The sequence below is a fragment of the Rhodamnia argentea genome, chromosome 4, assembly GCF_020921035.1.
Source record: "Rhodamnia argentea isolate NSW1041297 chromosome 4, ASM2092103v1, whole genome shotgun sequence".
In the NCBI taxonomy this organism is placed as follows: domain Eukaryota; kingdom Viridiplantae; phylum Streptophyta; class Magnoliopsida; order Myrtales; family Myrtaceae; genus Rhodamnia; species Rhodamnia argentea.
Window position 1 is genome coordinate 7,530,183 of NC_063153.1, and position 27,793 is coordinate 7,557,975.

The 27,793-nt window shown below is 38.8% G+C and overlaps 1 protein-coding gene, 1 long non-coding RNA gene and 1 pseudogene across 2 annotated transcripts; 2 read left to right on the forward strand and 1 right to left on the reverse strand.

The window, feature by feature from the left end:
• Positions 1–3,123: 3,123 nt before the first annotated feature.
• Positions 3,124–6,829, reverse strand: LOC115730132 (disease resistance protein RPV1-like). The gene is made up of 4 exons (XM_030660725.2): positions 6,121–6,829; positions 4,786–5,911; positions 4,229–4,510; positions 3,124–4,152 (listed from the first exon to the last, which is right to left on the reverse strand). Exons 1-4 carry the CDS (start codon positions 6,648–6,650, stop codon positions 3,145–3,147), a joined length of 2,946 nt encoding a protein of 981 aa, XP_030516585.1. The 5' UTR covers positions 6,651–6,829; the 3' UTR covers positions 3,124–3,144.
• Positions 6,830–14,819: 7,990 nt separating this feature from the next.
• Positions 14,820–15,379, forward strand: LOC125314698. The gene is made up of 2 exons (XR_007198126.1): positions 14,820–14,926; positions 15,272–15,379. It is a non-coding gene; the product is annotated as an uncharacterized LOC125314698 (long non-coding RNA).
• A 4,888-nt stretch (positions 15,380–20,267) lies between these two features.
• On the forward strand, positions 20,268–23,284 carry LOC115736089 (annotated as a pseudogene).
• The last annotated feature ends 4,509 nt before the right edge of the window (positions 23,285–27,793 follow it).

The following is a 27,793-nucleotide window of genomic DNA, read 5'->3' on the forward strand; positions in this document are numbered from 1 at the left end:
CTTCTACCTTAGTACGTTTGAATGCTAGACAAAAAAAAAAAAAAAACGTTACATGGATTATCAGACACAAGATATTCACCTTAAATGACAAAATAATAATCCTTTTATTGTGATTAATTTGTTCAATTCGGAAAATTGATTGTTCGTGTGATTTAATGATATGAATTATTATATCATAATTTGAGTTCAATATCCTACGTGGATAATGCATGTGTAATGTTACTTTTCTGTCTACCGTTCATACTTACCTGAAATTTTGCTCGGCAAATTGGAGTTATCATTAGTAATGCTACATTAAATATGAGAGGAAGGGACACTTATATTTAGAAAGAACAAGGTAGTTTCATAAGAAAACAGCCTAGCATTACTATTCATATTTACCATGAACTCTAGTATTTATCAAGACTAACTAGGGTTTACTGAGAACGATTTATACTTACCACCATAGCTAGTGATATTATTTTGTTTGTCAATGATAAAGCCGACGAACTCATTGTAAACCTTATTTATTAATTGAAAATATTTGTAAACTTAATATAGACGAACTTTTTACTCAATACACTAGAGATATCGGGAAAATTCGCTAGATGGCCATCTCCGACCAACGTCCACGTTAGCGCCGTCCAACCAAAATTGGTTGGATGGACTGAATTAACACAATTGATAAGTGGACTCGAGCTAGGCTTGGCTCAACCGAGGCTCCCATTGATAATCTCTAATTAGTAGCAACTTTGAATTAGTTTTTCCTTTTGTGGTAAATGAGAAATAGAACTTTTTATTCGCAAAGAACAAGTTACTTCTAATAAAAGCAAGTTAGATTAGAAAGCAACTTGCATTTACCAAGAAAATTTAGCATTTACCACTCATGAGTTCATTTACCCCCTCATGATTTTTTTTAACAGTAAATGGGATCTTTTACTGCTAAATCAGTAACATTTATGGTGTAATGAATATTTTTACCACACATTGGACTCTTTTACTCCGGATGGGAACCTATTTAACAGGTAAAAAAAATATGGACGGGTGAGATTTTTGTAATTTTATTACATTCAACCGTGAGAGATTTGACCGCACCTCAACGTAAAAGAACCTTTCTTGCTCAAAATCATCAACATCACAATCTAAATACATACATAAAATAAGTTCATACTTTTCAACTTTTCACTTATGCGTTTTTTCAAATGATAGATCGCATTTAATTTATCTAACCCAATTTTTATATTTGCGTAAATTTTCTAATTAATCACGTTCAATATCAATTTCTGATCAATTTGAGCTCACGTGGCTGTTGGAAGAAGTCGAAGGATGATACTGGATGATCTCCTGGGAGGCAACCCTTTTTTTTTTTTTCAATTCTATAATGGCTTGTTTTTTTTTTTTTTTTTTTGGGTCAAACTATAATGGCTTGTTTACCGGTCGAGGCATTTAGAAGGAAGTTAAAGGGCATTAAGATGTAGTTATGGATTTGAAGCCATTGGAGAATGAAGTGATGTAAGTTGTAGATCAACAAGAGCGCGATTTTAAAGGAACAAGATCATGGCATCATGAGAGTATGGCCATAAGACTTTGTAGCCATGCTCAGAGACAGTTGTGGTACAACCACTGTAAATAACATGTTCGTCTACCGGAGACCCCTCAAATACAAGCAAATCAATTTACTATCCCTCAGTTATTTTCGCTTTCTTCCACTGTAATTTTAGTTTCCAATCTCGAGCCGTCGATTGAATTCCGACGTGTTTCGTAGCTTTAGTTTCCAGATTTGCATCATCGATTAAATTCTAGGGTAACACCTTTGTGTGCTTAAGCATTGTTGTCGATTAAATTTCAGCATAATTTGCATGTGCTCGTTCCATTGAAGTGGCTGAATATCCCAAGTTTTATTGTTGTTTAAATTCTAGCACGGTTTATGTACATACAATTTTGTTTGAAGTGAAGTTATCGTTAATTCTTGTCTACCTGTGATATTTCCTATTCGGAGTCACTATAGAATCTGTCTCCTCTAATAAAAATCGAAAAATGACTTTCAGTGAAGATATTCGGTCGTGGAGTCGAATTCCGGCGAAACAAAGAGATCAAAATAAGGATTTGCTATCACATGAAATAGTATTTCCCACAAATTGTGGAAGTAAACTATCTTACTAGAGTTTAACTTTGCGACAAGAATGTCATATTAGATTATTAAATTATTAGATGAGATAGATGACATTAACCAATTGGATTAGATTAGATTCTAGATTAGATTAGTAAATGCCTCCATCGATAGGCGGGTGAATCATAGAAAATGAGCTTTCGCGCTTGTCTACTATTCGTGAAGATCCCAAGTCAAACTTAAAATGGAACTTAAAAAGCTAGACATTAATCAACCTCACTTGCTAGACCTATATACTGCATAAGAGATACAATACTAGGAAAACCAACTTTGTGAGAAGAATGCTATATTAGATTTAGCTGTAATATATCCATACAGAGAAGGCAACCTTTGACTTACACCTCAAGGTTTCGATAGATCAATAGACCTTTTCGATGGAGCCGTAGTGCCGAAACTGATGATGATGCTTCCGATTGTTCCGATTCCTTCCGTTCTCTAAGTTCGATCGACTGAGTAAACCTCGCATGCAATTCACATCCATTGTCTTTAGACTCGCCTAACATTGGGCATCCATGAACACAGGGATGACATGAATTTGGTACATCAGGCAAACCTTGCAAGGATTCGCAGTTAAGGAGGTGCATTGTTCGCAGCTTACGTAGCTTCGATAGATCGGGTAACCCTTTTATGGAGCTACATTTCCTTATTAATAATCCCTTCAGTGATTGCAATTCACCCAAACCTCGAATCTCGATCAGCTGCTTGCAACTCCTCACCGTCAGCTCTTCGAGCTTCCCTAAGCTCGACAGGCCCGATAACCTCACCAGAGATTCAGACTCTACCACATTCAGACGATGGAGATTCTCTAGCTGATCAAACTCAACCTCTTCCAACCAACATCTGAAGAGTGTTAACCTGGACAAATGTTTCAAATAACTCAAGTTGGAAAAGAATGGCTGTCCCATCGGTGACTGGACATCTCTTAGTTCCAAAAGAGAGAGACTGGAAGGAAGCCTTGCGAGAGATCGAGGGTCATCACAGTATATGCTCAGGGCTCAAAGCTGAGGAGGCCATGTGATATTCCAATCCTCCATCTTTGCTGACTTACCCATCGCCTTGGATGAAGTTTGTCCAGGGGTGCCAAGCACAGTCCCAGCTCCGAAACACAGAACTTTTAGACTTGCAGGAAGTTCTGGCAACCTTTCAAGCTTGTGACAATCTCCGAAACGAAGTTCTTGGAGATGAGATAGCTGACTAATGTTGGTTGGCACTCTGCTCACCTTGCTACCCGATACGTCGAGCACCTCCAAAGAGGATACTCGCCCAATCTCACTTGGGATTTCCCCGTCCAGATTTTTACAGTTGCGGGATTCCAACACTTTAAGATTCTCCAGCATCCCTATGGCCTTCGGTAGCTCTTTTATCTTACTCCCAGCCATAAATAAGCGCTCAAGCTTTTTAAGATGTCCAATAGAAGCGGGCAGTGCTGTAATCTTTGCACTCTGCAAGTTTAGGCCGAGCAATGATTTTAGTCCTCCAATAGAGCTGGGCAGCTCCCTTATCTGAGTGAATCCCAGATTCATTCCCTCCAACCTTTTGAGATCTCCAATAGAATCAGGTAACTCTTTGATTCTTGTGTAGAGCAAATTCAATAGCAGCAGCGATCTCAATCTCCCAATGGATTCTGGAAGCTTTCTAAGCCGATGACAGCCCCTTAAAGACAAGCACGTCAATCCCGCCATCTCTCCAACAGAAGGATGAAGCTCTTGCATACACTGCCCCTCTAGCTTTAGGCTTGACAAGTACTTTAGACCGCATATTGCAGAAGGCACCGCGAACAGGTCAAAATGGAGGACTGCTGACAGCCTTGACGGCTGAACTTGGGCTGCAGTTATTTCCAAGTGCTTCAGGCGCTCTAGCTTACCGATAGAGCCATCAATTTGTAGCGACATTGGACAATGTCCGTCGAGAACCAGTATCTTCAAATTCAGGCACGTTGAGAAGTCAGGAGTTGTTGAGAGATGGCATCTCATGAGATGTAAAACTTTCAAGTCATGATTCGCCTGTGAAACAGATTAGAGTTAGAAAAACTAACAAGGCAAATGGCAACAAAGGTACATATGGGATTCGAAACCATACCAAGCATGGGCCCCATTCATTCCAGTTCTCCGGAATGTCGCTGTCCGAAAGCTTGAGCACGATTAAGTTCCATAAACATAGATTGACTGCCTGCAACTCCAAAGGGCAACGACGCCAAGAGAGCCATCTTAGACTCGAGAGAAGATTCTTAAAGTCTCCTACCAAGTTGCCCCCCTCTAATTCCAAGAACCTTAAGCTAGGAAGCCTTGAAAACTCATCACTTGTAAAGTCGCGCTCTTTGGAAAGGCCAGTTAGTTTGAGTGCGATGAGGTTTTCTGTTCCCTGCAACATGAAACGGCGTTTAACTTTCTACAGTGAAAAAAAGAAGAAAAACCATTCCGCCGAACAATTCTGATTGATTCTACTTTGGATTGTAAATGTAAGCATTTATCATCTTTTGCAAGATATAAATCATGATATTACCTTCATTTCACTCTAAATAAATTTAGTTTTTTGCGATACGCGAAACATAAACAAAGGACACATCCAGGAACATTCTCTAAATTTCAAGCTGATGTTTTCTTGATTGAGAAAACAGTAGTTATGAATAAGTTTACCTTTCTTGTCTGCACTACGTCCAATGCAACCTTGGGACACCATAGTCTACTCCGCTTTCCAGGAACTTTGAGATCTTCCAGTCGGACAATTTCTCTTCCAAGATCTCTTAGGAGGTCATGCATCAACAATCTATCATTATCAATCTTTATCAAAGACATACGGGTAAGAACAACAAGATCACTTCTTGGGAAAAAGTCCATGGCTTTCCACATATAATGTGGATGGATTCTTTCTTCACCAATTAAGTAACATGCAATATCAAGAAAAATTTCTCTCTGTGCATCTTCAAGCATTTCAAAACTAATCTTTAATTTGTCAAGGACATCCTGCTTAGGAACCATATTTAATTTCTTCAATGTGTCTTTCCAAAGTTTTTCACTTTTGCGATAAAGAGAGGAACCGATGACCTCGAGAGCCAAAGGAAGTCCACCAGCTTTATGAATGATATCGCAAGAAATATCATCATAGTCATGTGGAGGGGAATCCATTCTGAAAGCATGCTTACTAAAAAGCTGAAGAGCATGGCAATGGGGCAACTCTCTCATTTGATAGATTTTAAACTCTTTGAAATGCATTGGGACACTATTTTGTTGGTTCTCCTCCCCGATCGGCAAAAAGTTGGTGTCCCTCGTTGTAATAATAATCCTGCTCCCTTGACCAAACCAATCACGCTTTTCTGCAAGTTTTGTGAGTTGATCCCACTTACTTAGGTCGTCAAGAACTACAAGCACTTTCTTGTCACGGAATCTCCTTTTAATTTGGTTAACCCCTGCATCAGAGTCAGAAATCTCCACTGGCTTGAAGTTTAGAATTTCTGACAATAGTTGTTTTTGCAATTGAACAACTTTGCCGTCCTTTGAAGCTTCTCGAACATCCGAAAGAAAGCTACAGCCATGGAACCGACTAGAAATTTGGTTAAAGACAACCTTGGCAAGAGTCGTCTTACCGATGCCTCCCATTCCGTGAATTACTATGTAACGTACATCAGGAGAACCTTCATCTAATAAGCGCATGACGTCTTCAACATGATCATGAATCCCGACCAAATGATCGGGCAGATGTTTGTCTCTTTTATTCAGCTTGATCAAAACTTCAGCAACGATTGATCTAATAAGTTCACCTTGTCTGTCATATTTGATACAAGGAGTCTAGTCAGAGAAAGATTGTAGATAGAATAATGACCTATCAAGTTCAGAAATATCGTAAATTAAACACAAAGGCTGCCACGAAGAGAGGGGAGGCAAGCGCGGGCGGCCGCCTCCCTCCCAAAAGATTTTGAACATATACGTTGCCGATTACATATCTACTTTAAGTAAAGGAACTTTTAACCTTACCCTCTATCTTTGAGATCCCATCCCTTGATAAGACCGACCTCCCTCAGAGCCTCTTTCCATCGCTGCACCATATGGCAGCCGAACTTCTCCTCGTGCTTCTGCAGAGCGTCATGGTATAGACCGGTTTTCAATTTGACATCGTCGGGACTCACGTCGAAGAAAACAGGTAGGATCATCACTTTGCGGTCTCTGTTTCTCGAGCAATCCACCATGCATGCAAGCTCGCGAAGACACCACGCACTGGACACGTAGTTTCTAGAGAAGATGGGCATACAGATTTTGGAACTCTGGATCGCGTGTTCCAGGCCACATCCGACTGCTTCACCTTTTCTGATCTCTTCATTGTCTCTGAAAACGCAAATCCCAGCTCCGTCCAAGGAGTGATAGAGGCAGTCGGCAAAATTCAGGCGAGTGTCGGGCCCTCTAAAATTCAAGAACACCTCGAATTCAGCCCCAAGCAACCACTCGACAACATTACCTCTATCGGTGGTCGACACCGTCCTTCCATCCATTGAGTCCCTGCTGTCCATCTTTAGGAGCTAAAGTATACCAATCGAGTTGAAGATTAGTGTCTAACCAATGTGATTCTGGAGGATTTATAGACGGGCCAGAGTCACGGAAGACACCTTGGTTGCATTGCGGTTTTTTTCTGGGAAGCGCCGGAGAAATTTCCTATGATAAGAAACTATTCTACCAACTATTCTAGGTGATAATAAGTCAACTCACTTTGGTCTACGAGAATCTTTTCTGTGGCTCGACGTCCTCCTAGACCAAGACCAGCGAGCACACTTTGGTCGATTTTCGCTCGGCTTCTAAATAAGCTGTTGGGGAGAACCGGACAGCAATTTACCACAAACAAACTCAATTTAGGATCAGTTTCTTTCACCAAAACTAGACCGACGAAAATCTTAACCTCAGCAACAACTATCAAGATTTTACGTGGAAAACCCAATGAGGAAAAAATCACGGATGGCCCAAAACATCCACTAATACACAAAGGGATTTTTGTCTAGTCACATGTTGGAGACTCAACATCAACAATACAACATCATTTCATCACCACAAAGGTGGATTAGCACAAACAGAGCAAGAAAACTTCAATTGTGGTTGGATAATTTGGAGAAAGTTCTCAATAAACGAAACTAATCATCGTTAACGGAATTGGCTCAAATTTTACTAAGTTGTTTCGAATTGGGATCGCAAAGTGACAGCCCTATTCTTTTTTTCCCCCCTTGTTTTCACAGAGACGACTCTCTCTCCTCTCGTGTTTCTGACTCTATGGCACTGGGCACACTCACAAACAAAACAGGCCATTTCTTTTCTTTTGTCTTTTGTCTTTTGTCTTTTCTTCTTTTTGCTTTTTTGACCTTTTGTCTTTTTCTTTCTTTCTTTTTTTTGTTTGTCTCTTTTTTTATTATTTTCTTTTGAATGTCAACTGGGCCCCACAAAATTGGCGGACCCATCCAACAGATCTCCCTCTCTCGCATGGGGTGAGCTCTATCATGCCAGCGTTGTTTCTACAAGAGTGAAGTTTTACCATGAGCAAGTTTTGAGATTCATTGTCATCGGTGGGGACTTTCTCGAATAGAAAGAGCTTTTCCTTTAATTTCTCTTGGACCCTATGATATTTCATATCTACATGTTTCGATCGTGAATGCAACACCGGATTTTTGCTAAGATAGATAGCACTCATGCTTTCACAATATATGATAAACTTATGTTGCTTTGAGTTCTGCTCTTGTAGAAATTTTTGCATCCATAAGAGTTTGTTATCTCCTTCAATGATAGCGATATACTCTGCTTCAGTCATAGACAAAGCAACTCGATTTTGCAATCTTGATTGCCATGAAATTTCTACCCCTACAAAAGTCATCATATAACCCGATGTGGAATTTCGAGAATTAATGTTTTCGCCATAATCAGAAATAGCGACTTAACTCAGGCTTTCCACTTTCATAACACAAGCAAAATCTAGAAGTGCCTTCAAGATACCTCAAAATCCGTTTCACGGCACTCCAATGCTCTATACCTGGATTTGAGAAAAACTTACTCACAGCACTAACTGCAAGAGCAATATCTCATCTTGTACAAACCATGGCATACATCAAAATACCCATAGCCAATGCATAATAAGTTTCCGTAATCTCTCCTTTATGTTTCTCACTTATAGGATATATTTTTTTTTTTGGTAAGGAACATATCAATGATCTTCCATGAATGATTCAAACTTCATGTACCATTGCCTTGGCACTTGCTTGAGACTATATAAGTTTTTTCTCAACCCGCTTACAAAATGCTCCTTGCCTTAAACTTCAAAACTCTTCGATTGCTTTATATATATTTCTTCTTCTAAGTTTTCATGAAGAAAAGTTCTATTTGCATCAGATTGTTCGATTTCTTAATCCAAACTGGCGGCTAACCTAAGAACAACCCGAATAGAAGGTATTTTTACAATTGGTGAAAAGATCTCTTCATAGTCAATTTATTTCTTTTGACAAAACCCCTTCACAACAAGTCTATCATTGTACTGTGGTTTCAAACTACTTTCTTCCGTCTTTAACTTGTACACCCAATTATTTAAGAGTGTTCTCTTACCCTTAGGCAACATACAATGACTTGATCTAATCTTGCATGGCTTTATGCTACTCATTCTTTTGATCACATGACATAGCCTCTTCATAATTTTTTGGCTCTCCTGAATCAATGAGAGCATATAATTAATATTACTGTAAGGGTCACGTTCTCTTGCTGATCTTTTAGCTTGCGGTAGGATCAATTGCTCTTACTCAACCGGCTCAACTGGCTCAACGGATTGTTCATGCTCAATTGCTTGTTCTGTCTCAATTATTTCACCTATCTCAACTAAAGAATCAACATTCTTTAAGGACTCACTATATTCATGATTTCCATGCACTTCTCCTTTGTGATTTCCACCCAATACAACAGAAGGATTTGGGCTGAAACTAACTCAATGTTGAGCTACATTCTTTGGCCTCCATGACCTGTCAATGTCTTCAATGGTTTGATGCTCAAAGAACACCACATCTCGACTTCTAATGACTTTCTTTGCAGCTAGACACCATAACCTATAGCCAAACTCTTTATGTCCATAATCCAAGACGATACACTGCTTATACTTGTCATCAAGTTTGGATCTTTCATCTCTTGGCACATGCACGAATGCTCGGCAATAGAACACTTTCGGATAACTATAAGAAACATCTTTCGCACTCCATACTCTTTGCATAACATCTCCCTTATGAAGAATTGGTGGAGAAAGGTTTTTCAAGTCTATTGCTTTTCTCAATGCTTTACCCCTGAATGACTTAAGCAACTTTGCATGAGAAAGCATACACCAAATTCAATCATTAATTAATATAATGCGAAAATGATAAGGAGACAAAAGTAAAAGTAGAACCAAAGTTTTACGTGGTAAACGCCCTAATGGAAAAATCAGGATGGCCCAAAGCTTCAACTAATCAACAAGAATAGTAGCATACATAAAAGGTTTCTTCTCTAATCACACACTAGAGGCTTAACATTAATAATACAACATTATATAATGACTACAAAGGGGGATTAATACAAATGGAGAAAGAAAATTTCTTGAGATAGTCACCAAACACCGGAACAAATTGGGGGTCCCATCGATCAACCATCGGCTTTGATACCATCTATTGGGAGTGTGCAACAGAAGTCCGTTATCTTCACCTGGGGAGATCGCCGCGAGGAAGCCGAAGTCCAAACCTATTAACATATCCAGTGGATCTACGTTCACTTAAAAACTTAAGCCAACGATTTATGGACCAACTAGGATATGCTAACTGCTCAACATCGTATTGATTTTTCATTGTGGGACTTCTTTAAGACAATTCACACGTGCATCCTAACAAATGGAGAAGGGATTTGTGTACCTGATTTGTAATACATCGTTCTTGATGTGGGATAACGACGATCCAAAACTCAAGCACTTCTCTTCTATCACTAGCTCATTGAGACTGCCCCTACAACACAATCTTATGACTGTTCCTTATGTGAGGTTGATTGTGCATTACGATTATTGGAGAGAATTGAACACTATTTATATAGACAGGCCCTCTCATCACTAGATGGGCTCAACTCGGCCCACACAAATCAGGCTCATATTAGACTGATTAAGAATTTTTATATCTTTCTTTTGTTAAGCCAATTCCATATGATGGTAATTACAATCTAAATTAATGTCACCCATATTGGGAAAATTGTTACATACTCTTCCATTACTTTGCCAAATATGTACCTAGAGGCCTCGGAAGGGTACTTTTGGTCCACCCATAGGTATAAAATGTCTATCAAGTGGGTTAGAGAGTATTTTAATTCGGATGTGCATTTGATGTAAAGTATCCGTAACCCGCCATTCAAAGGAATGATTAGAGAAAATTTCTTCCAGCCAATTTCTCAATGGCAGATCATTATCAACACCGACAACAAGAGATGCAAGAAATCATGACAATGTACTCAAATTTGTTATATATAGGCTATGAATAGATTATGCCTGCGAAAGTAATGCAACTGAAATAAATATAACGAGTTTCCCACATAACAAAGACTTGCTTGCGGAGCCAACCAGCCCCCATGGAGTGAGTAGATCAGCGAATGGTCAGGTGACAAAAACGTAATCCTTACTCATGGTAAATGAGCCAAACATCTGAAAAATTTTCATGGCTGCATAATCTGGATGGGTGGACCAAATCAAACCTAGGGAGGCCGGTCGTCCCACCACGTGGTCCGTGGGTCCTTGACCAAGTCAAGGGACAAGACCCATCGCCTTCCTCATCGTCCTATCATATTGGACTACGATGAAGGCACGCTGTTGAATGTTCAACAACGTTAGCATGTGGCTTCTTGTTTGACTACGGTGATGTGGTGCCTTTTTGCCCCCCTTTATTAAGTAATCTTCACGCAGGAAGGCACATTGGTTTTCAGAGACTTAAGAAGAAGCAATTGGATATTAGCCAGGCTGGTTATCGGACAGATATTTGGCAATTTAGAGATTTCGATTTGGAGGAAGCATAGCTTCAAGAAAGCACCTAGATACCTTAAAGGTACTTGAAACATTCAAACATCCGGTTATCTGGCAGATATTTGGAAGTTCGCTTTATGATCTTGATCGCACACTCTAGTTCGCATTCGATCGATTCGCCTTATCTCGGTTATCGATAGGTACTCAAAGCGTGATAACTTCATATAGAGCCCAAATTCGAATCTGTTAACATAATTAGTTGAACTCACCCCCAATCAAAATCTTAAGTGAGTTATGAGATAAGTAACGCATATTAGCTATTTCAAACCCCACCCACACTCCAATGTTTGACTTTTTCTAAGACAACTCAGGCATGTATATCAATATAAACTTAATCACAACCTATTTTTGCAGGTCTAGAAGAACTTGATCCACCAAGAACATTTGCCGATAGGTTCAAGACATGCTTAGTGAGCATATTGGAATGTATTCGCAATCGCAAGCTTTCCTTGCTTTGATCACCAATCCCATGATAATTTAACTCCCTAGTTTGGCCGGAAAACTATATTTCAGCTCAGAAGCAAAATCCTGTTTAATGATAGCCAATGGCATTGAACCTCACTTTACATAAATGAACGCATTTAACATCTTTATTAGTATCCAAAAAAACTAGTTGAAATTCAAACAACTTTGTTTGAAACCTAAATCACAAAATCAAATCGAGAATCATAGAGACTTACTTTCTTCTCTCATCTTCCCCATGAATGGCTTGACACATAGAGGCCGTGATTGTGCAGATCATTGGTCAAAGATAGTTTTCGACGATCTTCTATTTAAGATTCATCCGTAACAAAAGTATGTTCGATAGTTCGGATCGTGATAGAGCTCCAACAATTCATCCGCCATCACTCACTTTGTAACATAGAAAGTTTATCAGATCATTAGTCAATGTCCCCTGCATATGGATTGACTATTTGGTTAGAAACAACAACTAGGAGAGAAAAGTAAAACAACCAAAAGATCCTAATCGAGGGAGTAAAAGCATATTGATAGCAAAGTAGCATGTTCTTTGTAAGACAAGATGACGTTGAGGGGCACCATATCCCACCTTCCACCTCAAGTTCATTTGTCACATCCGGCCTGATTTAATAACTAGTTCCGCTCAAATACGCTAATTCCTAATCCGACCTTTCCTCTACAGCCACAAATCGACCCTGGCATATCTTCTCAACTGTAAAAATGGCCTTCCAATTTTGGTATTTAACCCCTCACGTTGTCGACTAGGGTGCCACAGAGGCATTTCAATGGAGATTTAACGGCCCTGTCTGCAGATTTTTAACGAAAGGACCAATATGAGTTAAAATAGTATACGGTTCAAGAACTTAATTGGCCCAAAAAAATGAAGACCCAATGGAACATTGTACAAAAGTTCAAGATCTACTTGTGCCTTTATTCCTCTATTTATACCGTAGACTTTCAGTTTGTACCTATTGAGTCTATACGATTAATTTTGGCCGGAAATCGCTCACATGAATACTAGTAGTCCTAGGTGGCACTACCGATGTTGACTTGGATAAATTTTACATATTTTAGAAATTTTTTTCTGAATTTTTTTTATTTTATTCTTTTTCTTTTCTCTTTTTATTTGCTTTGTGGCTAGCAAGCCGTCTAATAAGTAAGGCTTATTACTATATCAATAACAAACCAAAAATTAACAATAGAAGACATTTGCTTATTAGCTCCCGTTACTCTCAACGAAATAACTAAAATATCTTCCTACAATGAATTTGGATAACATCTTATTATCGGAATAGAATGTCGACAGTTAAGGAGAGATCACCAGTTCGGTTATGAAATGATAATCTCATAATTAAATAAACGTGCTGTGTCTAAGCTGGCTTTATTGGGCTTACATTACAAACAAGTAGTGAAATAATTCCTCATGCACCATCATCTTCACGTCTCATTCCAAAATCAAATCCGGCACAACACGTCAATGACAAATTACTTGGATTCTTAATGAGGTGGTAGCCCATGAATGGGGCAGTGAAAGCGCACCGGACGCATCAAAAGAGACCCAAAAATAAAAAAATAAAAGATGGAAGAAAGTATAACAAAGGATTGTCCTTTTAAGGGAGAATCGCACTCATTACTATTAATCTCAATTATTGTCCAAGAGATGCTACAATGACTAATTCAATCTTAAACATGTCCAAAAGATGCTACAGCTACTAATTCAATTTTAAATACTTCACTCGGCTAGTTTAGTTTTAAACTCTTTTTTTCGGTTGTTGTCAAAATGGGACAGTCTTATCTTTCGATTCCTTTCCTTTTTTTCTTCAACGAAATAGTTCTCCTCTTCTCCATGCCCACAACCAAAAGATTTTGATCTTGTTCCTTCTCTGTTCCCTCAAATAGTGGAGCGCATGAGGACATCATGGGCAATTATATCAATCTCTTCCATTTGCAAAAAGTTAAATGATATATAGGTCGATTTTTCTCCAATTTTGCTCTTAATAAATCAGTTTTCCAATTTAGCAATCACGTTATGAGTTTCAGCCATTATATGAGACTAGAAGGCTTGGTCGAATTCCCAGAACCTCGCTGAACTAGCCCAACTAGAATGCAATTCATGTGGGCTTATTACTATTAAAAGAAAATGCTCATAATATGCATATTTAACAATATTTTTGTTTAGGCATCGACGTGGATTCCTATTTTTTTTTTTTTTTCTGTTGTGGGTAGGGACGCCCTCGCCTAGTGCTGGCAAGGGTCAGCCGATGGCCCTTGGCGAGCCCTCAGAGAGAGAGAGAGAGAGAGAGAGAGAGAGAGAGAGAGAGAGAGGAACATAAAAGAGAAGAGAAAAGAAACGAAAACCTAGAGAACTATAAGAAACCCAAATAATTATTAAAATATTATTAACAACATCAACATTAGTGCCGACCGTGCCTCGTAGGATGGCCGACTTTCACTTTGGTGATTTGAGGCAAAAATTGTCTAGATGGACTCAAATGGTACCAAAGTAAAAAAGTTTAGGAGTAAATTGTCCAAGTAAAAAATTTATGACTAAATTGGCATCAATGCATTAGATTTAAGACTTTTTTGATACTTTTTCCCCATAGTAAATGGTTACCTTTTTCAAGCTATGCTGTCAACCAAGGAAGGTCCGGCAATCTTGAATTGACAATGCATAGACAAGACTAATCATTTGTCGGGAACATGAAGAATCAATCTCGAGCACGAAAGACGGGAGGGTTTGCTTTTTGTCTCTGTGCCAATAATCTTAGTTCTAGAATATAACAAGAATTAAAAAGAAAAAAGGCATACCGGTCCGGCTTGGTTCCGCATCTAAAACCGAGAATCGGACTAGGTATTGCCGATTCCGAATTTTGGGAATCGGGAATTGGATCGGTTCCCCCGAGAACACCTAGAAAAGCCTAATTAAGTTAAATTTGGAGAGAGAGAGAGAGCAGTCCCTATTTCTATTGCCGCATTCATGAAACATCCAACTTTTGTAAAGTACCACGTGAATAATGTGTTTTAAGAAAAATAAACCTTTTACCTTTTCTGTTCCTCCGACATAGGATGCTATAGCCTATAAAAAAAAAATCCATTAATAAGGTTTCGACACTCATAGAGAAATTTCATCTATATTTGTCCAGTCCCCTAAATCTTGAAACTAGCGCAACAGAAATGTCTCTTCAGATTTCGGCAAGCCACGTCTCTGAACGCCGATCAGCAAAGTTTCATCCAGGCATATGTGGGGATTATTTTCTCAAATATGCTTCTAACTCCAACTCCATGGTAGCATTTAACCTATTCCTTTTCTTGGATTATGTTCGGATTTTCTTTTCTTTGATCGTTATGTTTTCTGAGAACTAAGAGCATAGACCATAATAATCTTGAACTAATGGGCACCATCCGACAGCATTTGATAATTTCTATGTGAACCTTGTGGCATGCACATACGACTTAACAAATTTAGAAAGAATTTATCCTCTATGAATAAAACAAGTTAGGATGGCATAAATTTTAGGTAATTTCAATTTATATTAAATATCGTGGTCAATTGGGTCATAGGCTGCCTAGTATAATTATTGCATTCGTACAGTTTATGTCCTTTTATTATCTTTTCCAACTTTCTTGTAGAGTTCTCCTGTCAAAGCAGAGGATCCAATCGAGAGATTGAAAGGAGACGTGAGGAAGATGTTGACAGAGGCTATGGATAAGCCTTCCCAGAAGTTGAACTTAATCGACCAGACCCAACGCTTGGGAATTGCCCATCATTTTGAAATTGAGATAAATCCGTAGCTGGAACAAATCGACAAAAGCTATTTTGAATGCGACTTTGGCGATGGTGACCTACACACGGTCGCTCTTTTATTTCGATTGTTGCGACAACAAGGTTACATAGTTTCAAGTGATACGAAATGTTCTAAATCTCATTAATCAATTAGTTGGCCACATTATATTGCAGACAGCGGTTTGCTAGTCCATTACGATTAGAGGAGAGAATTGAACACTATTTATACAGCCAGACCCTCTCATCACCAGATGGGCTCAACTCAGTCCACACAAATTAGGCTCATGTTAGACTGATTAAGAATCTTTATATCTGTCTTTTATTAGGCTAATTCCATAAGATGGTAATTACAATCTGAATTAATGTCGCCCACATTGGGAAAACTGTTACATACTCTTCCATTAGTTTGCCAAATATGTACCTAGAGGCCTCGGAAGGGTACTTTTGATCCACCCATAGGCATAAAATGCCTATCTAGTGGGTTAGAGAGTATTTTAATTCAGATGTGCATTTGATTTAAAGTATCCGTAACCTGCCATTCAAAGGAATGATTAGAGAAAATTTCTTCCAGCCAATTTCTCAATGACAGACCATTATCAACACTGACAACAAGAGATGCAAGAAATCATGACAATGTACTCGAATTTGTTATATATAGGTTATGAATAGATTATGCCTGTGAAAGTAATGCAACTGAAATAAATTTAACGAGTTTGCCGCATGACAAAGACTTGCATGCGGAGCCAACCAGTCCCCATGGAGTGAGTAGATCGGTGAATGGTCAGCTGACAAAAACTTAATCCTTACTCAAGGTAAACGACCCAAACATCTGAAAACTTTTCAAGGTTGCATAATCTGGACGGGTGGACTGAATCAAACCTAGGCAGGCCAGTCGTCCAACCACATGGTCTGTGGGTCCTTGACAGAGTCAAGGGACAAGACCCATTGCCTTCCTCATCGTCCCATCATGTTGGACTACGATGAAGGCACACTGTTGAATGTTCAACAATGTTAGCATGTGGCTTCTTCTTCAACTACGGTGATCTGTGGTGCCTTTTTGCCCCCCTTTATTAAGTTATCTTCATGCAGGAAGGCACACTGGTTTTCAGAGACTTAAGAAGAAGCAATTGGATATTAGCCAGGCTGGTTATCGGACAGATATTTGGCAATTTAGAGATTTCGATTTGGATGAAGCAAAGCTTCAAGAGAGCACCTAGATACCTTAAAGGTACTTGAAACATTCAAACATCTGATTATCTGACAGATATTTGGAAGTTCGCTTTATGATCTTGATCGCACGCTCTAGTTCGCATCCGATCGATTTGCCTTATCTAGTTATTCGATGGGTACTCGAAGCGTGATAACTTCATATATAGCCCAAATTCGAATCTGTTAACATAATTAGTTGAACTCACCCTCAATCAAAATCTTAAGTGAGTTGTGAGATAAGTAACACATATTAGCTCTTTCAAACTCCACCCACACTCCGATGTTTGACTTTTTCTAAGACAACTCAGACATGTATATCAATATAAACTTAATCGCAACCTATTTTTGCAGGTCTAGAAGAACTTGATCTGCCAAGAACATTTGCAGATAGGTTCAAGACGTGCTTAGTGAGCATATTGGAATGTATTCGCAATCGCGAGCTTTCCTTGCTTTGATCACCAATCCCATGATAATTTAACTCACTAGTTTGGCCAGAAAGCTATATTTCAGCTCAGAAGCGAAATCTTGTATAATAACAGCCAATGGCATTGAACCTCACTTTTCATAAATGAACGCAGTTAACATCTTTATTGGTATCCAAAAAGACCAGTTGAAATTCAAACAACTTTGTTTAAACCTAAATCCCAGAATCAAATCAAGAATCACAGAGACTTACTTTCTCCTCTCATCTTCCCCATGAATGGCTTGACACATAGAGGCCGTGATCGTGCAGATCATTAGTCAAAGATAGTTTTCGACGATCATCTACTTAAGATTCATCCGTAACAAAAGTATGTCCGATAGTTCGGATCGTGATAGAGCTCCAACAATCCATCCGCCATCACTCACTTTGTAACATAGAAAGTTTATCAGATCATTAGTCAATGTCCCCTGCATATGGATTGACTATTTGGTTAGAAACAACAACTAGGAGAGAAAAGTAAAACAACCAAAAGATCCTAATCGAGGGAGTAAAAGCATATTGATAGCAAAGTAGCATGTTCTTTGTAAGACAAGATGACGTTGAGGGGCACCATATCCCACCTTCCACCTCAAGTTCATTTGTCACATCCGGCCTGATTTAATAACTAGTTCCGCTCAAATACGCTAATTCCTAATCCGACCTTTCCTCTACAGCCACAAATCGACCCTGGCATATCTTCTCAACTGTAAAAATGGCCTTCCAATTTTGGTATTTAACCCCTCACGTTGTCGACTAGGGTGCCACAGAGGCATTTCAATGGTGATTTAACGGCCCTGTCTGCAGATTTTTAACGAAAGGACCAATATGAGTTAAAATAGTATACAGTTCAAGAACTTAATTGGCCCAAAAAAATGAAAACCCAAGGGAACATTGTACAAAAGTTCAAGATCTACTTGTGCCTTTATTCCTCTATTTATAACGTAGACTTTCAGTTTGTACCTATCGAGTCTATACGATTAATTTTGGCCGAAAATCGCTCACATGAATGCCAGTCGTCCTAGGTGGCACTACCGATGCTGACTTGGATAAATTTTACATATTTTACAAAAAAATTTCTGAATTTTTTTTATTTTATTCTTTTTATTTTCTCTTTTTATTTGCTTTGTGGCCAGCAAGCCGGCTAATAAGTAAGGCTTATTACTATATCAATAACAAACCAAAAATTAACAATAGAAGACATTTGCTTATTGGCTCCCGTTACTCTCAATGAAATAACTAAAATATCTTCCTACAATGAATTTGGATAACATCTTATTATCGGAATAGAATGTCGACAGTTAAGGAGAGATCACCAGTTCGGTTATGAAATGATAATCTCATAATTAAATAAACGTGCTGTGTCTAAGCTGGCTTTATTGGGCTTACATTACAAACAAGTAGTGAAATAATTCCTCATGCACCATCATCTTCACGTCTCATTCCAAAATCAAATCCGGCACAACACGTCAATGACAAATTACTTGGATTCTTAATGAGGTGGTTGCCCATGGATGGGGCAGTGAAAGCACACCGGACGCATCAAAAGAGACCCAAAAATAAAATAAAAAATAAAAAATGGAAGAAAGTCTAACAAAGGATTGTCCTTTAAGGGAGAATCGCACTCATTACTATTAATCTCAATTATTGTCCAACAGATGCTACAACGACTAATTCAATCTTAAACATGTCCAAATGATGCTACAACGACTAATTCAATCTTAAACGCTTCACTCGGCTAGTTTAGTTTTAAACTCTTTTTTTCGGTTGTTGTCAAAATTGGACAGTCTTATCTTTCGATTCCTTTCCTTTTTTTCTTCAACGAAATAGTTCTCTTGCCCATGCCCACAACCAAAAGATTTTGATCTTGTTCCCTCTCTGTTTCCTCAAATAGTGGAGCGCATAAGGACATCATGGGCAACTATATCAATCTCTTCTATTTGCAAAAAATTAAATGATATATAGCTTGATTTTTCTCCAATTTTGCTCTTAATAAATCAGTTTTCCAATTTGGCAATCACGTTATGAGTTTCGGCCATTATACGAGACTAGAAGGCTTGGTCGAATTCTCAGAACCTCGCTGAACTAGCCCAGCTAGAACGCAATTCATGTGGGCTTATTACTATTAAAAGAAAATGCTCACAATATGCATATTTAACAATATTTTTGTTTAGGCATCGACATGGACTCTTTTTTTTTTTTTTTCTATTGAGGGCAGGGACGCCCTCGCCCAGTGCTGGTAAGGGTTGGTCGATGGCCCTTGACGAGCCCTCGGGAAGAGAGAGAGAGAGAGAGAGAGAGAGAGAGAGAGAGAGAGAGAGTAAAGAACATAAAAGAAAAGAGAAAAGAAAAGAAAACCTAGAGAACTATAAGAAACCCAAATAATTATTAAATATTATTAACAACGTCAACATTAGTGCCGACCGTGCCTTGTAGGATGGCTGACTTTCACTTCGGTGATTTGAGGCAAAAATTGTTTAGATGGACTCAAATGGTACCAAAGTAAAAATGTTTACGACTAAATTGTTCAAGTAAAAAGTTTATGACTAAATTAGTATCAATGCAATAGGTTTAGGACTTTTGTGATACTTTTTCCCTAGAGTAAATGGTTGCCCTTTTCAAGCTATGTTGTCAACCAAGGAAGGTCCAACAATCTTGAATTGGCAATGCATACACAAGACCAATCATTTGTCTGGAACATGAAGAACCAATCTTGAGCACGAAAGACTGGAGGGGTTTGCTTTTATCTCTGTGCCAATAATCTTAGTTCTAGAAGATAAAAAGAATTAAAAAGAAAAAAGGCGTACCGGTCCGGTTTGGTTCCGCACCTGAAACCGAGAATCGGACTAGGTATTGCCGATTCTGAATTTTGGGAATCAGGAATTGGATCGGTTCCATGAGAACACCTAGAAAAGCCCAATTAAGTTAAATTTGGAGAGAGAGAGAGAGAGCAGTCCCTATTTCCATTGCCGCATTCATGAAACATCCAACTTTTGTAAAGTACCACGTGAATAACGTGTTTTGAGAAAAATAAACCTTTTGCCTTTTCTGTTCCTCCGACATAGGATGCTGTAGCCTATAAAAAAAAACCCATTAATAAGGTTTCGACACTCACAGAGAAATTTCATGTATATTTGTCCAGTCACTTCAATCTTGAAACTAGCGAAACAGAAATGTCTCTTCAGATTTCGGCAAGCCACGTCTCAGAACGCCGATCAGCAAATTTCCATCCAGGCATATGGGGGGATTATTTTCTCAAATATGCTTCTGACTCCAACTCCATGGTAGCATTTAAGCTATTCCTTTTTCTTGGATTATGTTCGGATTTTCTTTTCTTCGATCGTTATGTTTTCTGGGAACTAAGAGCATAGAACACAATAATCTTGAATTAATGGGCACCATCCGACAGCATTTGATAATTTCTATGTGAACCTTGTGGCATGCGCATATGACTTAACAAATTTAGAAAGAATTTCTCCACTATGAATAAAATGAGTCATGATGGCATAAATTTTAGGTAATTTCAATTTGTATTAAATATCGTGGTCAATTGGGTCATAGGCAGCCTAGTATAATTATTGCATTCTTATAATTTATGTCCTTTTATTATCTTTTCCAAGTTTCTTGTAGAGTTCACCTGTCCATGCAGAGGATCCAATCGAGAGATTGAAAGGAGAAGTGAGGAAGATGTTGACAGAGGCTATGGATAAGCCTTCCCAGAAGTTGAACTTAATCGACCAGATCCAACGCTTGGGAATTGCCTATCATTTTGAAATTGAGATAGATCAGCAGTTGGAACAAATCCACAAAAGCTATTTTGAATGCCACTTTGGCGATGGCGACCTACACACGGTCGCTCTTCTCTTTCGATTGGTGCGACAACAAGGTTACACAGTGTCAAGTGGTATGCAATGTTCTAAATCTCATTAACCAATTAATTGGCCACATTATATTGCAGATGGCGGTTTGGTAGTCCATTCCTTTGATTAAAGTGAACACATAATCTCACTAACATGTTTAGTTCACTCTAATTTTAATTTGTTTATTACTTTGCTGTCTCACGATTCTCATAACTCGAATTCTTCAAATTTTCCGACTTTGAAAGGTGAATAGTCCTTTCTTCTAATTCCTTAGTTGAGTACTGTCATTTTTCCAATTTTTTCCAATTTTTTCCAATTGATCTAGATGTTCAACATGATTTTCATAGTATATCATAATAACATCTTTTCCCACTTTTCTTTTGGCCATTCAGAAATCTTTAGCAAGTTCAAGGATAGCAAAGGGAATTTCAGCGAATCTCTCATCGCCGACGTGCAAGGACTGCTAAGTCTCTTTGAAGCTTGCCATATGAGGTTTCATGGCGAGGATATATTGAATGATGCACTTGCTTTTACTATAACTCACCTCGAATCAATTGATAGAGGAAAAGAAAACCCTAATCTCACAAAACAAGTGACTCATGCCCTAAACCAACCAATCCACAAGGGAATACCAAGGTTAGAGGCGAGGCGTTACATTCCTCTCTACCAAGAGGAGCCTTCGCATAATGAAGTCATGCTATCCTTAGCTAAACTCGATTTCATCTTGTTGCAAGAGCAACACCAGAAGGAACTCGGCAACCTTACAAGGTTGGCTTCATGATACCATGTCTGAAGTAGCTGGATGTTCTAAGAACACCAAATCTCCATAGATTGATTCGTGCAACTTCAATTTATCCTAAACTAAAAAGCAGTTGTAAAAGTGACAAGGAGTGTTAATCTCTCTGGCTCATCTGTCTAAAATATTTCTATAACTCCGTCAATGATGTGCTTGCCTTAAATAGGATTTGTTGGTATACTATAGGTGGTGGAAGGATTTAGATGTAGAAAGGAAGTTTCCATTTGCTAGAGATAGGCTTGTGGAGACGTATCTCTGGATGTCAGGATTTTATTTCGAGCCGGAGTATGAAGCTGCTAGAGAAATACTAACCAAAGTGGCCTGCATGGTTTCCATTATCGACGACATCTATGATGTCCATGGCACATTGGAAGAACTAGAACTCTTCAAGGAAGCAGTTGAAAGGTATAATTCGCACTCAGATGCTTTTCTCAATATACCAACTCTAAACTTATCCTAATTTGATCAGCTGTCAATTAGGGTTGAGTGTGGTATTTTCTGAACTTGAACTCAGGTGGGATGTCGATGCCAAAGATGGATTGCCAGACTACATGCAAGCGTGTTACAAGACGGTTCTTGAATTGTATGATGATATTGGCTATAAGGTGACTAGCAAAGGACAATCATATCGCCTCTTCTATGCAAAAGAAGTGGTAAGCAATCGAATGTCATTTTATTCCATCCACCGGCAGCAATACATCAGTTTTTGGATAAGGATGAGAGACTGTCATTTATTTAAGTCCACCAAACACATTAAAATTCGAATATTGACATAGCTTTATATTTGAGGATGAATCCATAGATGAAAAACCAAGTGAGAGTTTACTTTGCCGAAGCCAAATGGTTCCACCAGAACCGCGTGCCGGCGATGGAGGAGTACATGCCCATTGCATTAGCAACCTCTGCTGTTGAATTGCTACTGGTGACGTCGTTGCTGGGAATGGGAGATATTGTAACCAAAGAGGTTTTTGACTGGCTGTTATACGGCGACCCCAAGATGGTGAAGGCCGTGAAAGTAGTCGGTCGGATCATGGATGACATTGCCGGACACAAGGTATATGAAAGCCATACCAGCGAACAACATTACTTCATCTAAATTTTGTCAGATAGATCTTACGTATAGGAGTAATTCCCACGAGGTATATTTGTTTACAGTTTGAGCAAGAGAGAGGTCATGGCGCATCCTCAGTGGAGTGTTTCATGAAACAATGCGGAGTTACGGAGGAAGAGGCTAAGGAAGAACTCCGTAAACAGGTGGCCGATGCATGGAAGGACATTAACGAAGGGCTGCGCCGCCCGACCATCGTCCCAAGGCTAATCCTGGTGCGATTTCTCGATTTTACTCGAGCCATGCATGTGTTTTATAAAGATGAGAAAGATCTCTACACTCATGCTGGAACCAAGTTGAAAAAGCACGTGAATTCTCTGTACGTGAATCCATTGCCAATGTGATGGCTTGGAAGAGCAAGTTAGATTACCAAGCCAACGCAGATTACATTCGACAGTTTTCGAATCTGCTCCGTGTACAATCTGAATTGTGTGTCGACACTTGATCATCGCCCTTCTCTTGCCTAAGAGCCCCTTCTTTCTTTGGATTTCGATTGAAATAAAATAAGATGTCCATAAAAATGTGACATTGGAATATATTAATGTGCTATCCAATGCAGCGGATTGGAGAGTTCGCTACGCTATGTATTATTTTATCGAATACAATTCGCCTTTAATTGGTATCCTTGTTGACCAATTCTGCCATGATAACTGTCGATCATGCGCTAGTATGTGTCGACAACATAGTCCATGGTCTTCGATGTTATCGATAACAATTTTCATCGACGATGACTCACGTTTCCGATATTGATAACCTCTAGTCACGTGCTTACTTATGTCAACAACCAGTTTAAATTTTCGTGCTAACAATAATCGTAAAGGTATAGGCCACTTTGGCGTTAAGCTTAAAATAAAATAAAGAAATCGTTGCTGGATTAGTTGGACTTGTACGACCAAAACAGATCCTAAAGGAGATGGTGGGCATTGATGGCGGTCCAAGACAACAACGCCTTAAAAGATTGTTCTTTAATTAAACATCCATCAAAGCTAAACGGATGCGCACTATCTTCTAACATTCGATATTGTACAATTATATGATGACAATAATCATTTCTTGAACTTTGAGCCTTCCATCTGGGCGTTTTACAGATTATATGCCCCCGTCTCATGAGGCAAGGAAATCACTTTTTGAATTCTCAATTGTAAAGACACTGCCGATGACACGTGTGGCCCCCTCTGAATTTTTCGATCCGTAGGAAACTTCCGTGACCGATGCAGGTAAAAAAAAAAGCATAGATAGTTATCAACAAGTTAAGATAAAAGGACATTTTAAGTGATAATATTTGTGTACGGCGTTAACTTCAACATCCAAAATTTTTTCCGGATCACTTAAATACCAATTTTTTTGAAAAATAATTATTTCAATGCCAATTCTTATGAAGCTGGTAAGAAATCGTACGTGGCAATTATTTATTAATTAACTAAACCTACGTTATGACAAAAAAAAAAAACTATACCTACGTGGCTCACCGGAGATCCTAGTCAGCTTTCAAAGTACAAACAACGTTGTTTAGCCAATTTCGCGGAGTGACTTTAAGTGCCGTAAGTTGTAAATTTTGATAGTTTAAGTGCTAAGTTCTTCTGAAAGTGATCATTTAAGTGACATAAATTGTAAAATGTGATCACTTAAGTGTTATAAGTTGAAGACATCCCAGCCACGTCGACCAAGCGACGTTCTCTTTGCACACGTGGAATTGTTTTTTTTATTTGAAAAACCCATGCCACCAAATTGTTTGAATAAAAAATGCAATGCCACTAAATTGTTTTAAATAAAAATACAACATATTTATTTTGATTGGAATCTCTTGCCGATAGTACTTAAGTGATTATTTTTTCTTGGATTTGATACTTAAGTGAGCCAGCAAAAAATTTTGGCATCAAAATGAGTATCGTACGCAAATATTATCACTTGAGATGTCGTTTTACCACAATTTTGATATCCTTTGGGAAGCTTGTGGCCCCATTTTTCTTCGTTGCATCTTTCGTCCCTTTAACCATTTCCTAATGTATGTGCGGCAGCAAGTGCCCATATTTGAGTTTTTGCATGTGATTGTGCACCCAAGCAGAAGCCCACTAAACCCACTCAGATGTTTGGATAGACAACCCTGGAAACCCACTCACGTAGTCGAGAAAAGTCATCCGAAAACCCGCTCCGATGATTGAAGAGACAGCATGGAATCTGCCTCGGGAAGCGCTGAAATTTTTTGATAGCGTTCCCGGTATCTCCTCAGGTAAATGTTCAAACACTAGGATAACCACAAGCGTTTGGGAACTTCTTTTAAGGCAGCTCCAGCTGGTCGGGCTGCTCGTAGAGGTTCCGCCCTTTTCACCTATGAGATAGAGCAAAAAGCACGCATTTATGTGCATTGGTAAAAAACAGACAATCGTTGATCATGTCAAAATTCATTGATCCACTTGAAGTTCACGCATCACAGTTTTGTCATGTTTGCATTACCAGGCTTCCACTGGGGAGAATTACAATCAAGACAATTCATGCTCAATATGGATATCTTGAAAATGTCGAGTAAGGGATTTTGAGTCTAAAAGAACTTGTCATTCACTCTCATTTAAAAGTCTATTTTATCTCAGCCATTAATGCTGGATCTTGAGAATCACTTCATCTTATCATCATTACATTCGACAAGGGTTCGAGTATTCTTGCAAGCAGCACGAATGTACCAATATGAGAGGTACCATAACCTAAGCTTGGTCAATGGCTTAACAAAAGGGACTTTTCAAGTCAAGGCTATCAAAGAAATATTTTGCTACTGTCTACGGGTTTACAAGTCAAGAACCTTATAAAATGAGATAGAAATGATCTTGCCCACCACACTTTGTCGAGCAATGTTTCTAAACATATGAATTTCCACATTAATCCACGGGCCCTAATATGAAAAGACTTTATAAGGGACGTTTAGGTTCAGCTTAGGGGTTGAAAACCGAAAGGATTGGTCGGACTCAAAGATGAGCATAGAAGGGGTGAGAATCGGTGATCATCATGGCGTGGTCACCCATCTTAGCCTTCGGGGATTATCTTTTGCAAGTGGACTCCATGCTGGGGATATTTCTTCACATTCATTCACAGTTTCAGCCTATCTTCGACTCACATATTTTTCACGGGCATTGGCGTAGTTTTTACAAGGCACACTGCTTTTTCACATCCTGCTATTCCAATTTTTTCTTTTCTATAAATTTTTATGGCCATTGGCCTTGCTTTTACTAGGCACACTACTTTTTTATGCCCCCTAATTTTCTAATTTCAAATCATTTTTCAATATTCTTCTATTCTGCAAGTTCATGACTAAATTCTAATAACTTAGCAATATCTGGATTCTCATAGTCTTTATCTTCGGTTGATGCTAGATCATGCGATTTGAAAGGAGGTGACTTTTGCCTTGCCCCAGTGTGAGGGATGGTTGCCAACTGGGTTCGTAAGAAATGAAATTGTCAGCTTAATTGCACTGTGCAACGGATATAAGTGTGTAAGATAGATAAGAAAGTGCTCTTTTTCCTCTTAAGGCACTTAAATTATAGTTTGAGTTCGTATGCAATAAAGACACTCGAAGATTGCTGCAAGTGAGAGCAAGAAAACTTTTATCCATTTTTCTCATCTCGTGATGCTGACTTACCTCCAGCTAACCTCAATGTGGGGTAGTTATTGACAAGAGTAATATGAAAGAATTTCTTCAGTTGTGTGGGCTCAAAAACGTTAAGCAAGGGATCAACTATACTGTTTGAGATAGAAAAATGAACTTTCTCTCATCATTTTAACTATCATACCTTTCGCAAGATAACCATTTTTCTTGCGGACATGACATTCTTCCACACTCGTCTCACTGGGGATGGAACGTGGGACTCTGTCTAGGACATGGTTTGCTTTTCCTGACATGTCTCGTTTAGCATATTCAAGCCTTTCCACACCATTCATTGAACTATCTATTTTGTCAATCCTTAGTGGAATCAGTAGCTTAGACAAATAAAATCATCATGCAAAATCTCTTTTCAAAAGACATGAGCAATTGGAACTTATCATCGTTTGGCACGAGACAATTCATAACTTTAGAAAGATCAATTCATCATACTCAAATGTTTATCAAAGCCCGAGAAACAAAATTTCGACTACTCATTCAAAGAGCCATCTCTGCAAGAAGTTTTAGATTTCAGGAACACTAAGAGAGTATCTTGGAAAAAAGGGTGTCCATGGAATGTCCCTATTCGAAGGGAAAGGACATATGGATCGATCGATGAGATTAAAAGTTTGATCCTTGATTTGATTATTGCCGCAATTTATCTCTGGCCCCTGCACAAGAAATCATAGATAAATGGGATACCATGCAATAGAAAAGCAAATTTAAATTGAGACTCAAGAAATTTCAGCCTTCCATTTGGGCTAGAATCTCGGCTCTATCTTAGTCAAGGACTATTAGAGTCTGCCATGCCCGCAATACGTCATCTGTACGAGACGGAACAAAGTGCCAATTCCCCTATTTGTTAAGTTCAGGAGGTGCATCTTTCTTTTCAAAACGGGGTGATCTTTTCTTGACTTGCCCCCAATCCTCACAGGGAAGAAGGTTGCACCAAACACGAAAATGAGGAGTGTCGAGCGCCCTGTTCAGCTCTTCGGTGTTGATATCTGTTGCGCGGAACAAGCGATCGAACGATAAAATAGACAGAACAAGAAAATAAATCGGACACCAGATGTACGTGGTTCGGTCGTAAAGACCTACGTCCACGGGGAGAGCAGCAACGAATTCCACTATAGAACGAGCGATACAAGGAGATTACAGACCAAACTCGAGTAATTCAAACACTCTCGGTGTTTCCCAAACCCCAATTACATCCAAGAACACGCACAGTGTTTAGCCTCCAATTCCTAACGAAATAATCTCTCAATCTCGCAAAGGAATTAAAACAAATATAACCTCAAGATTTAATC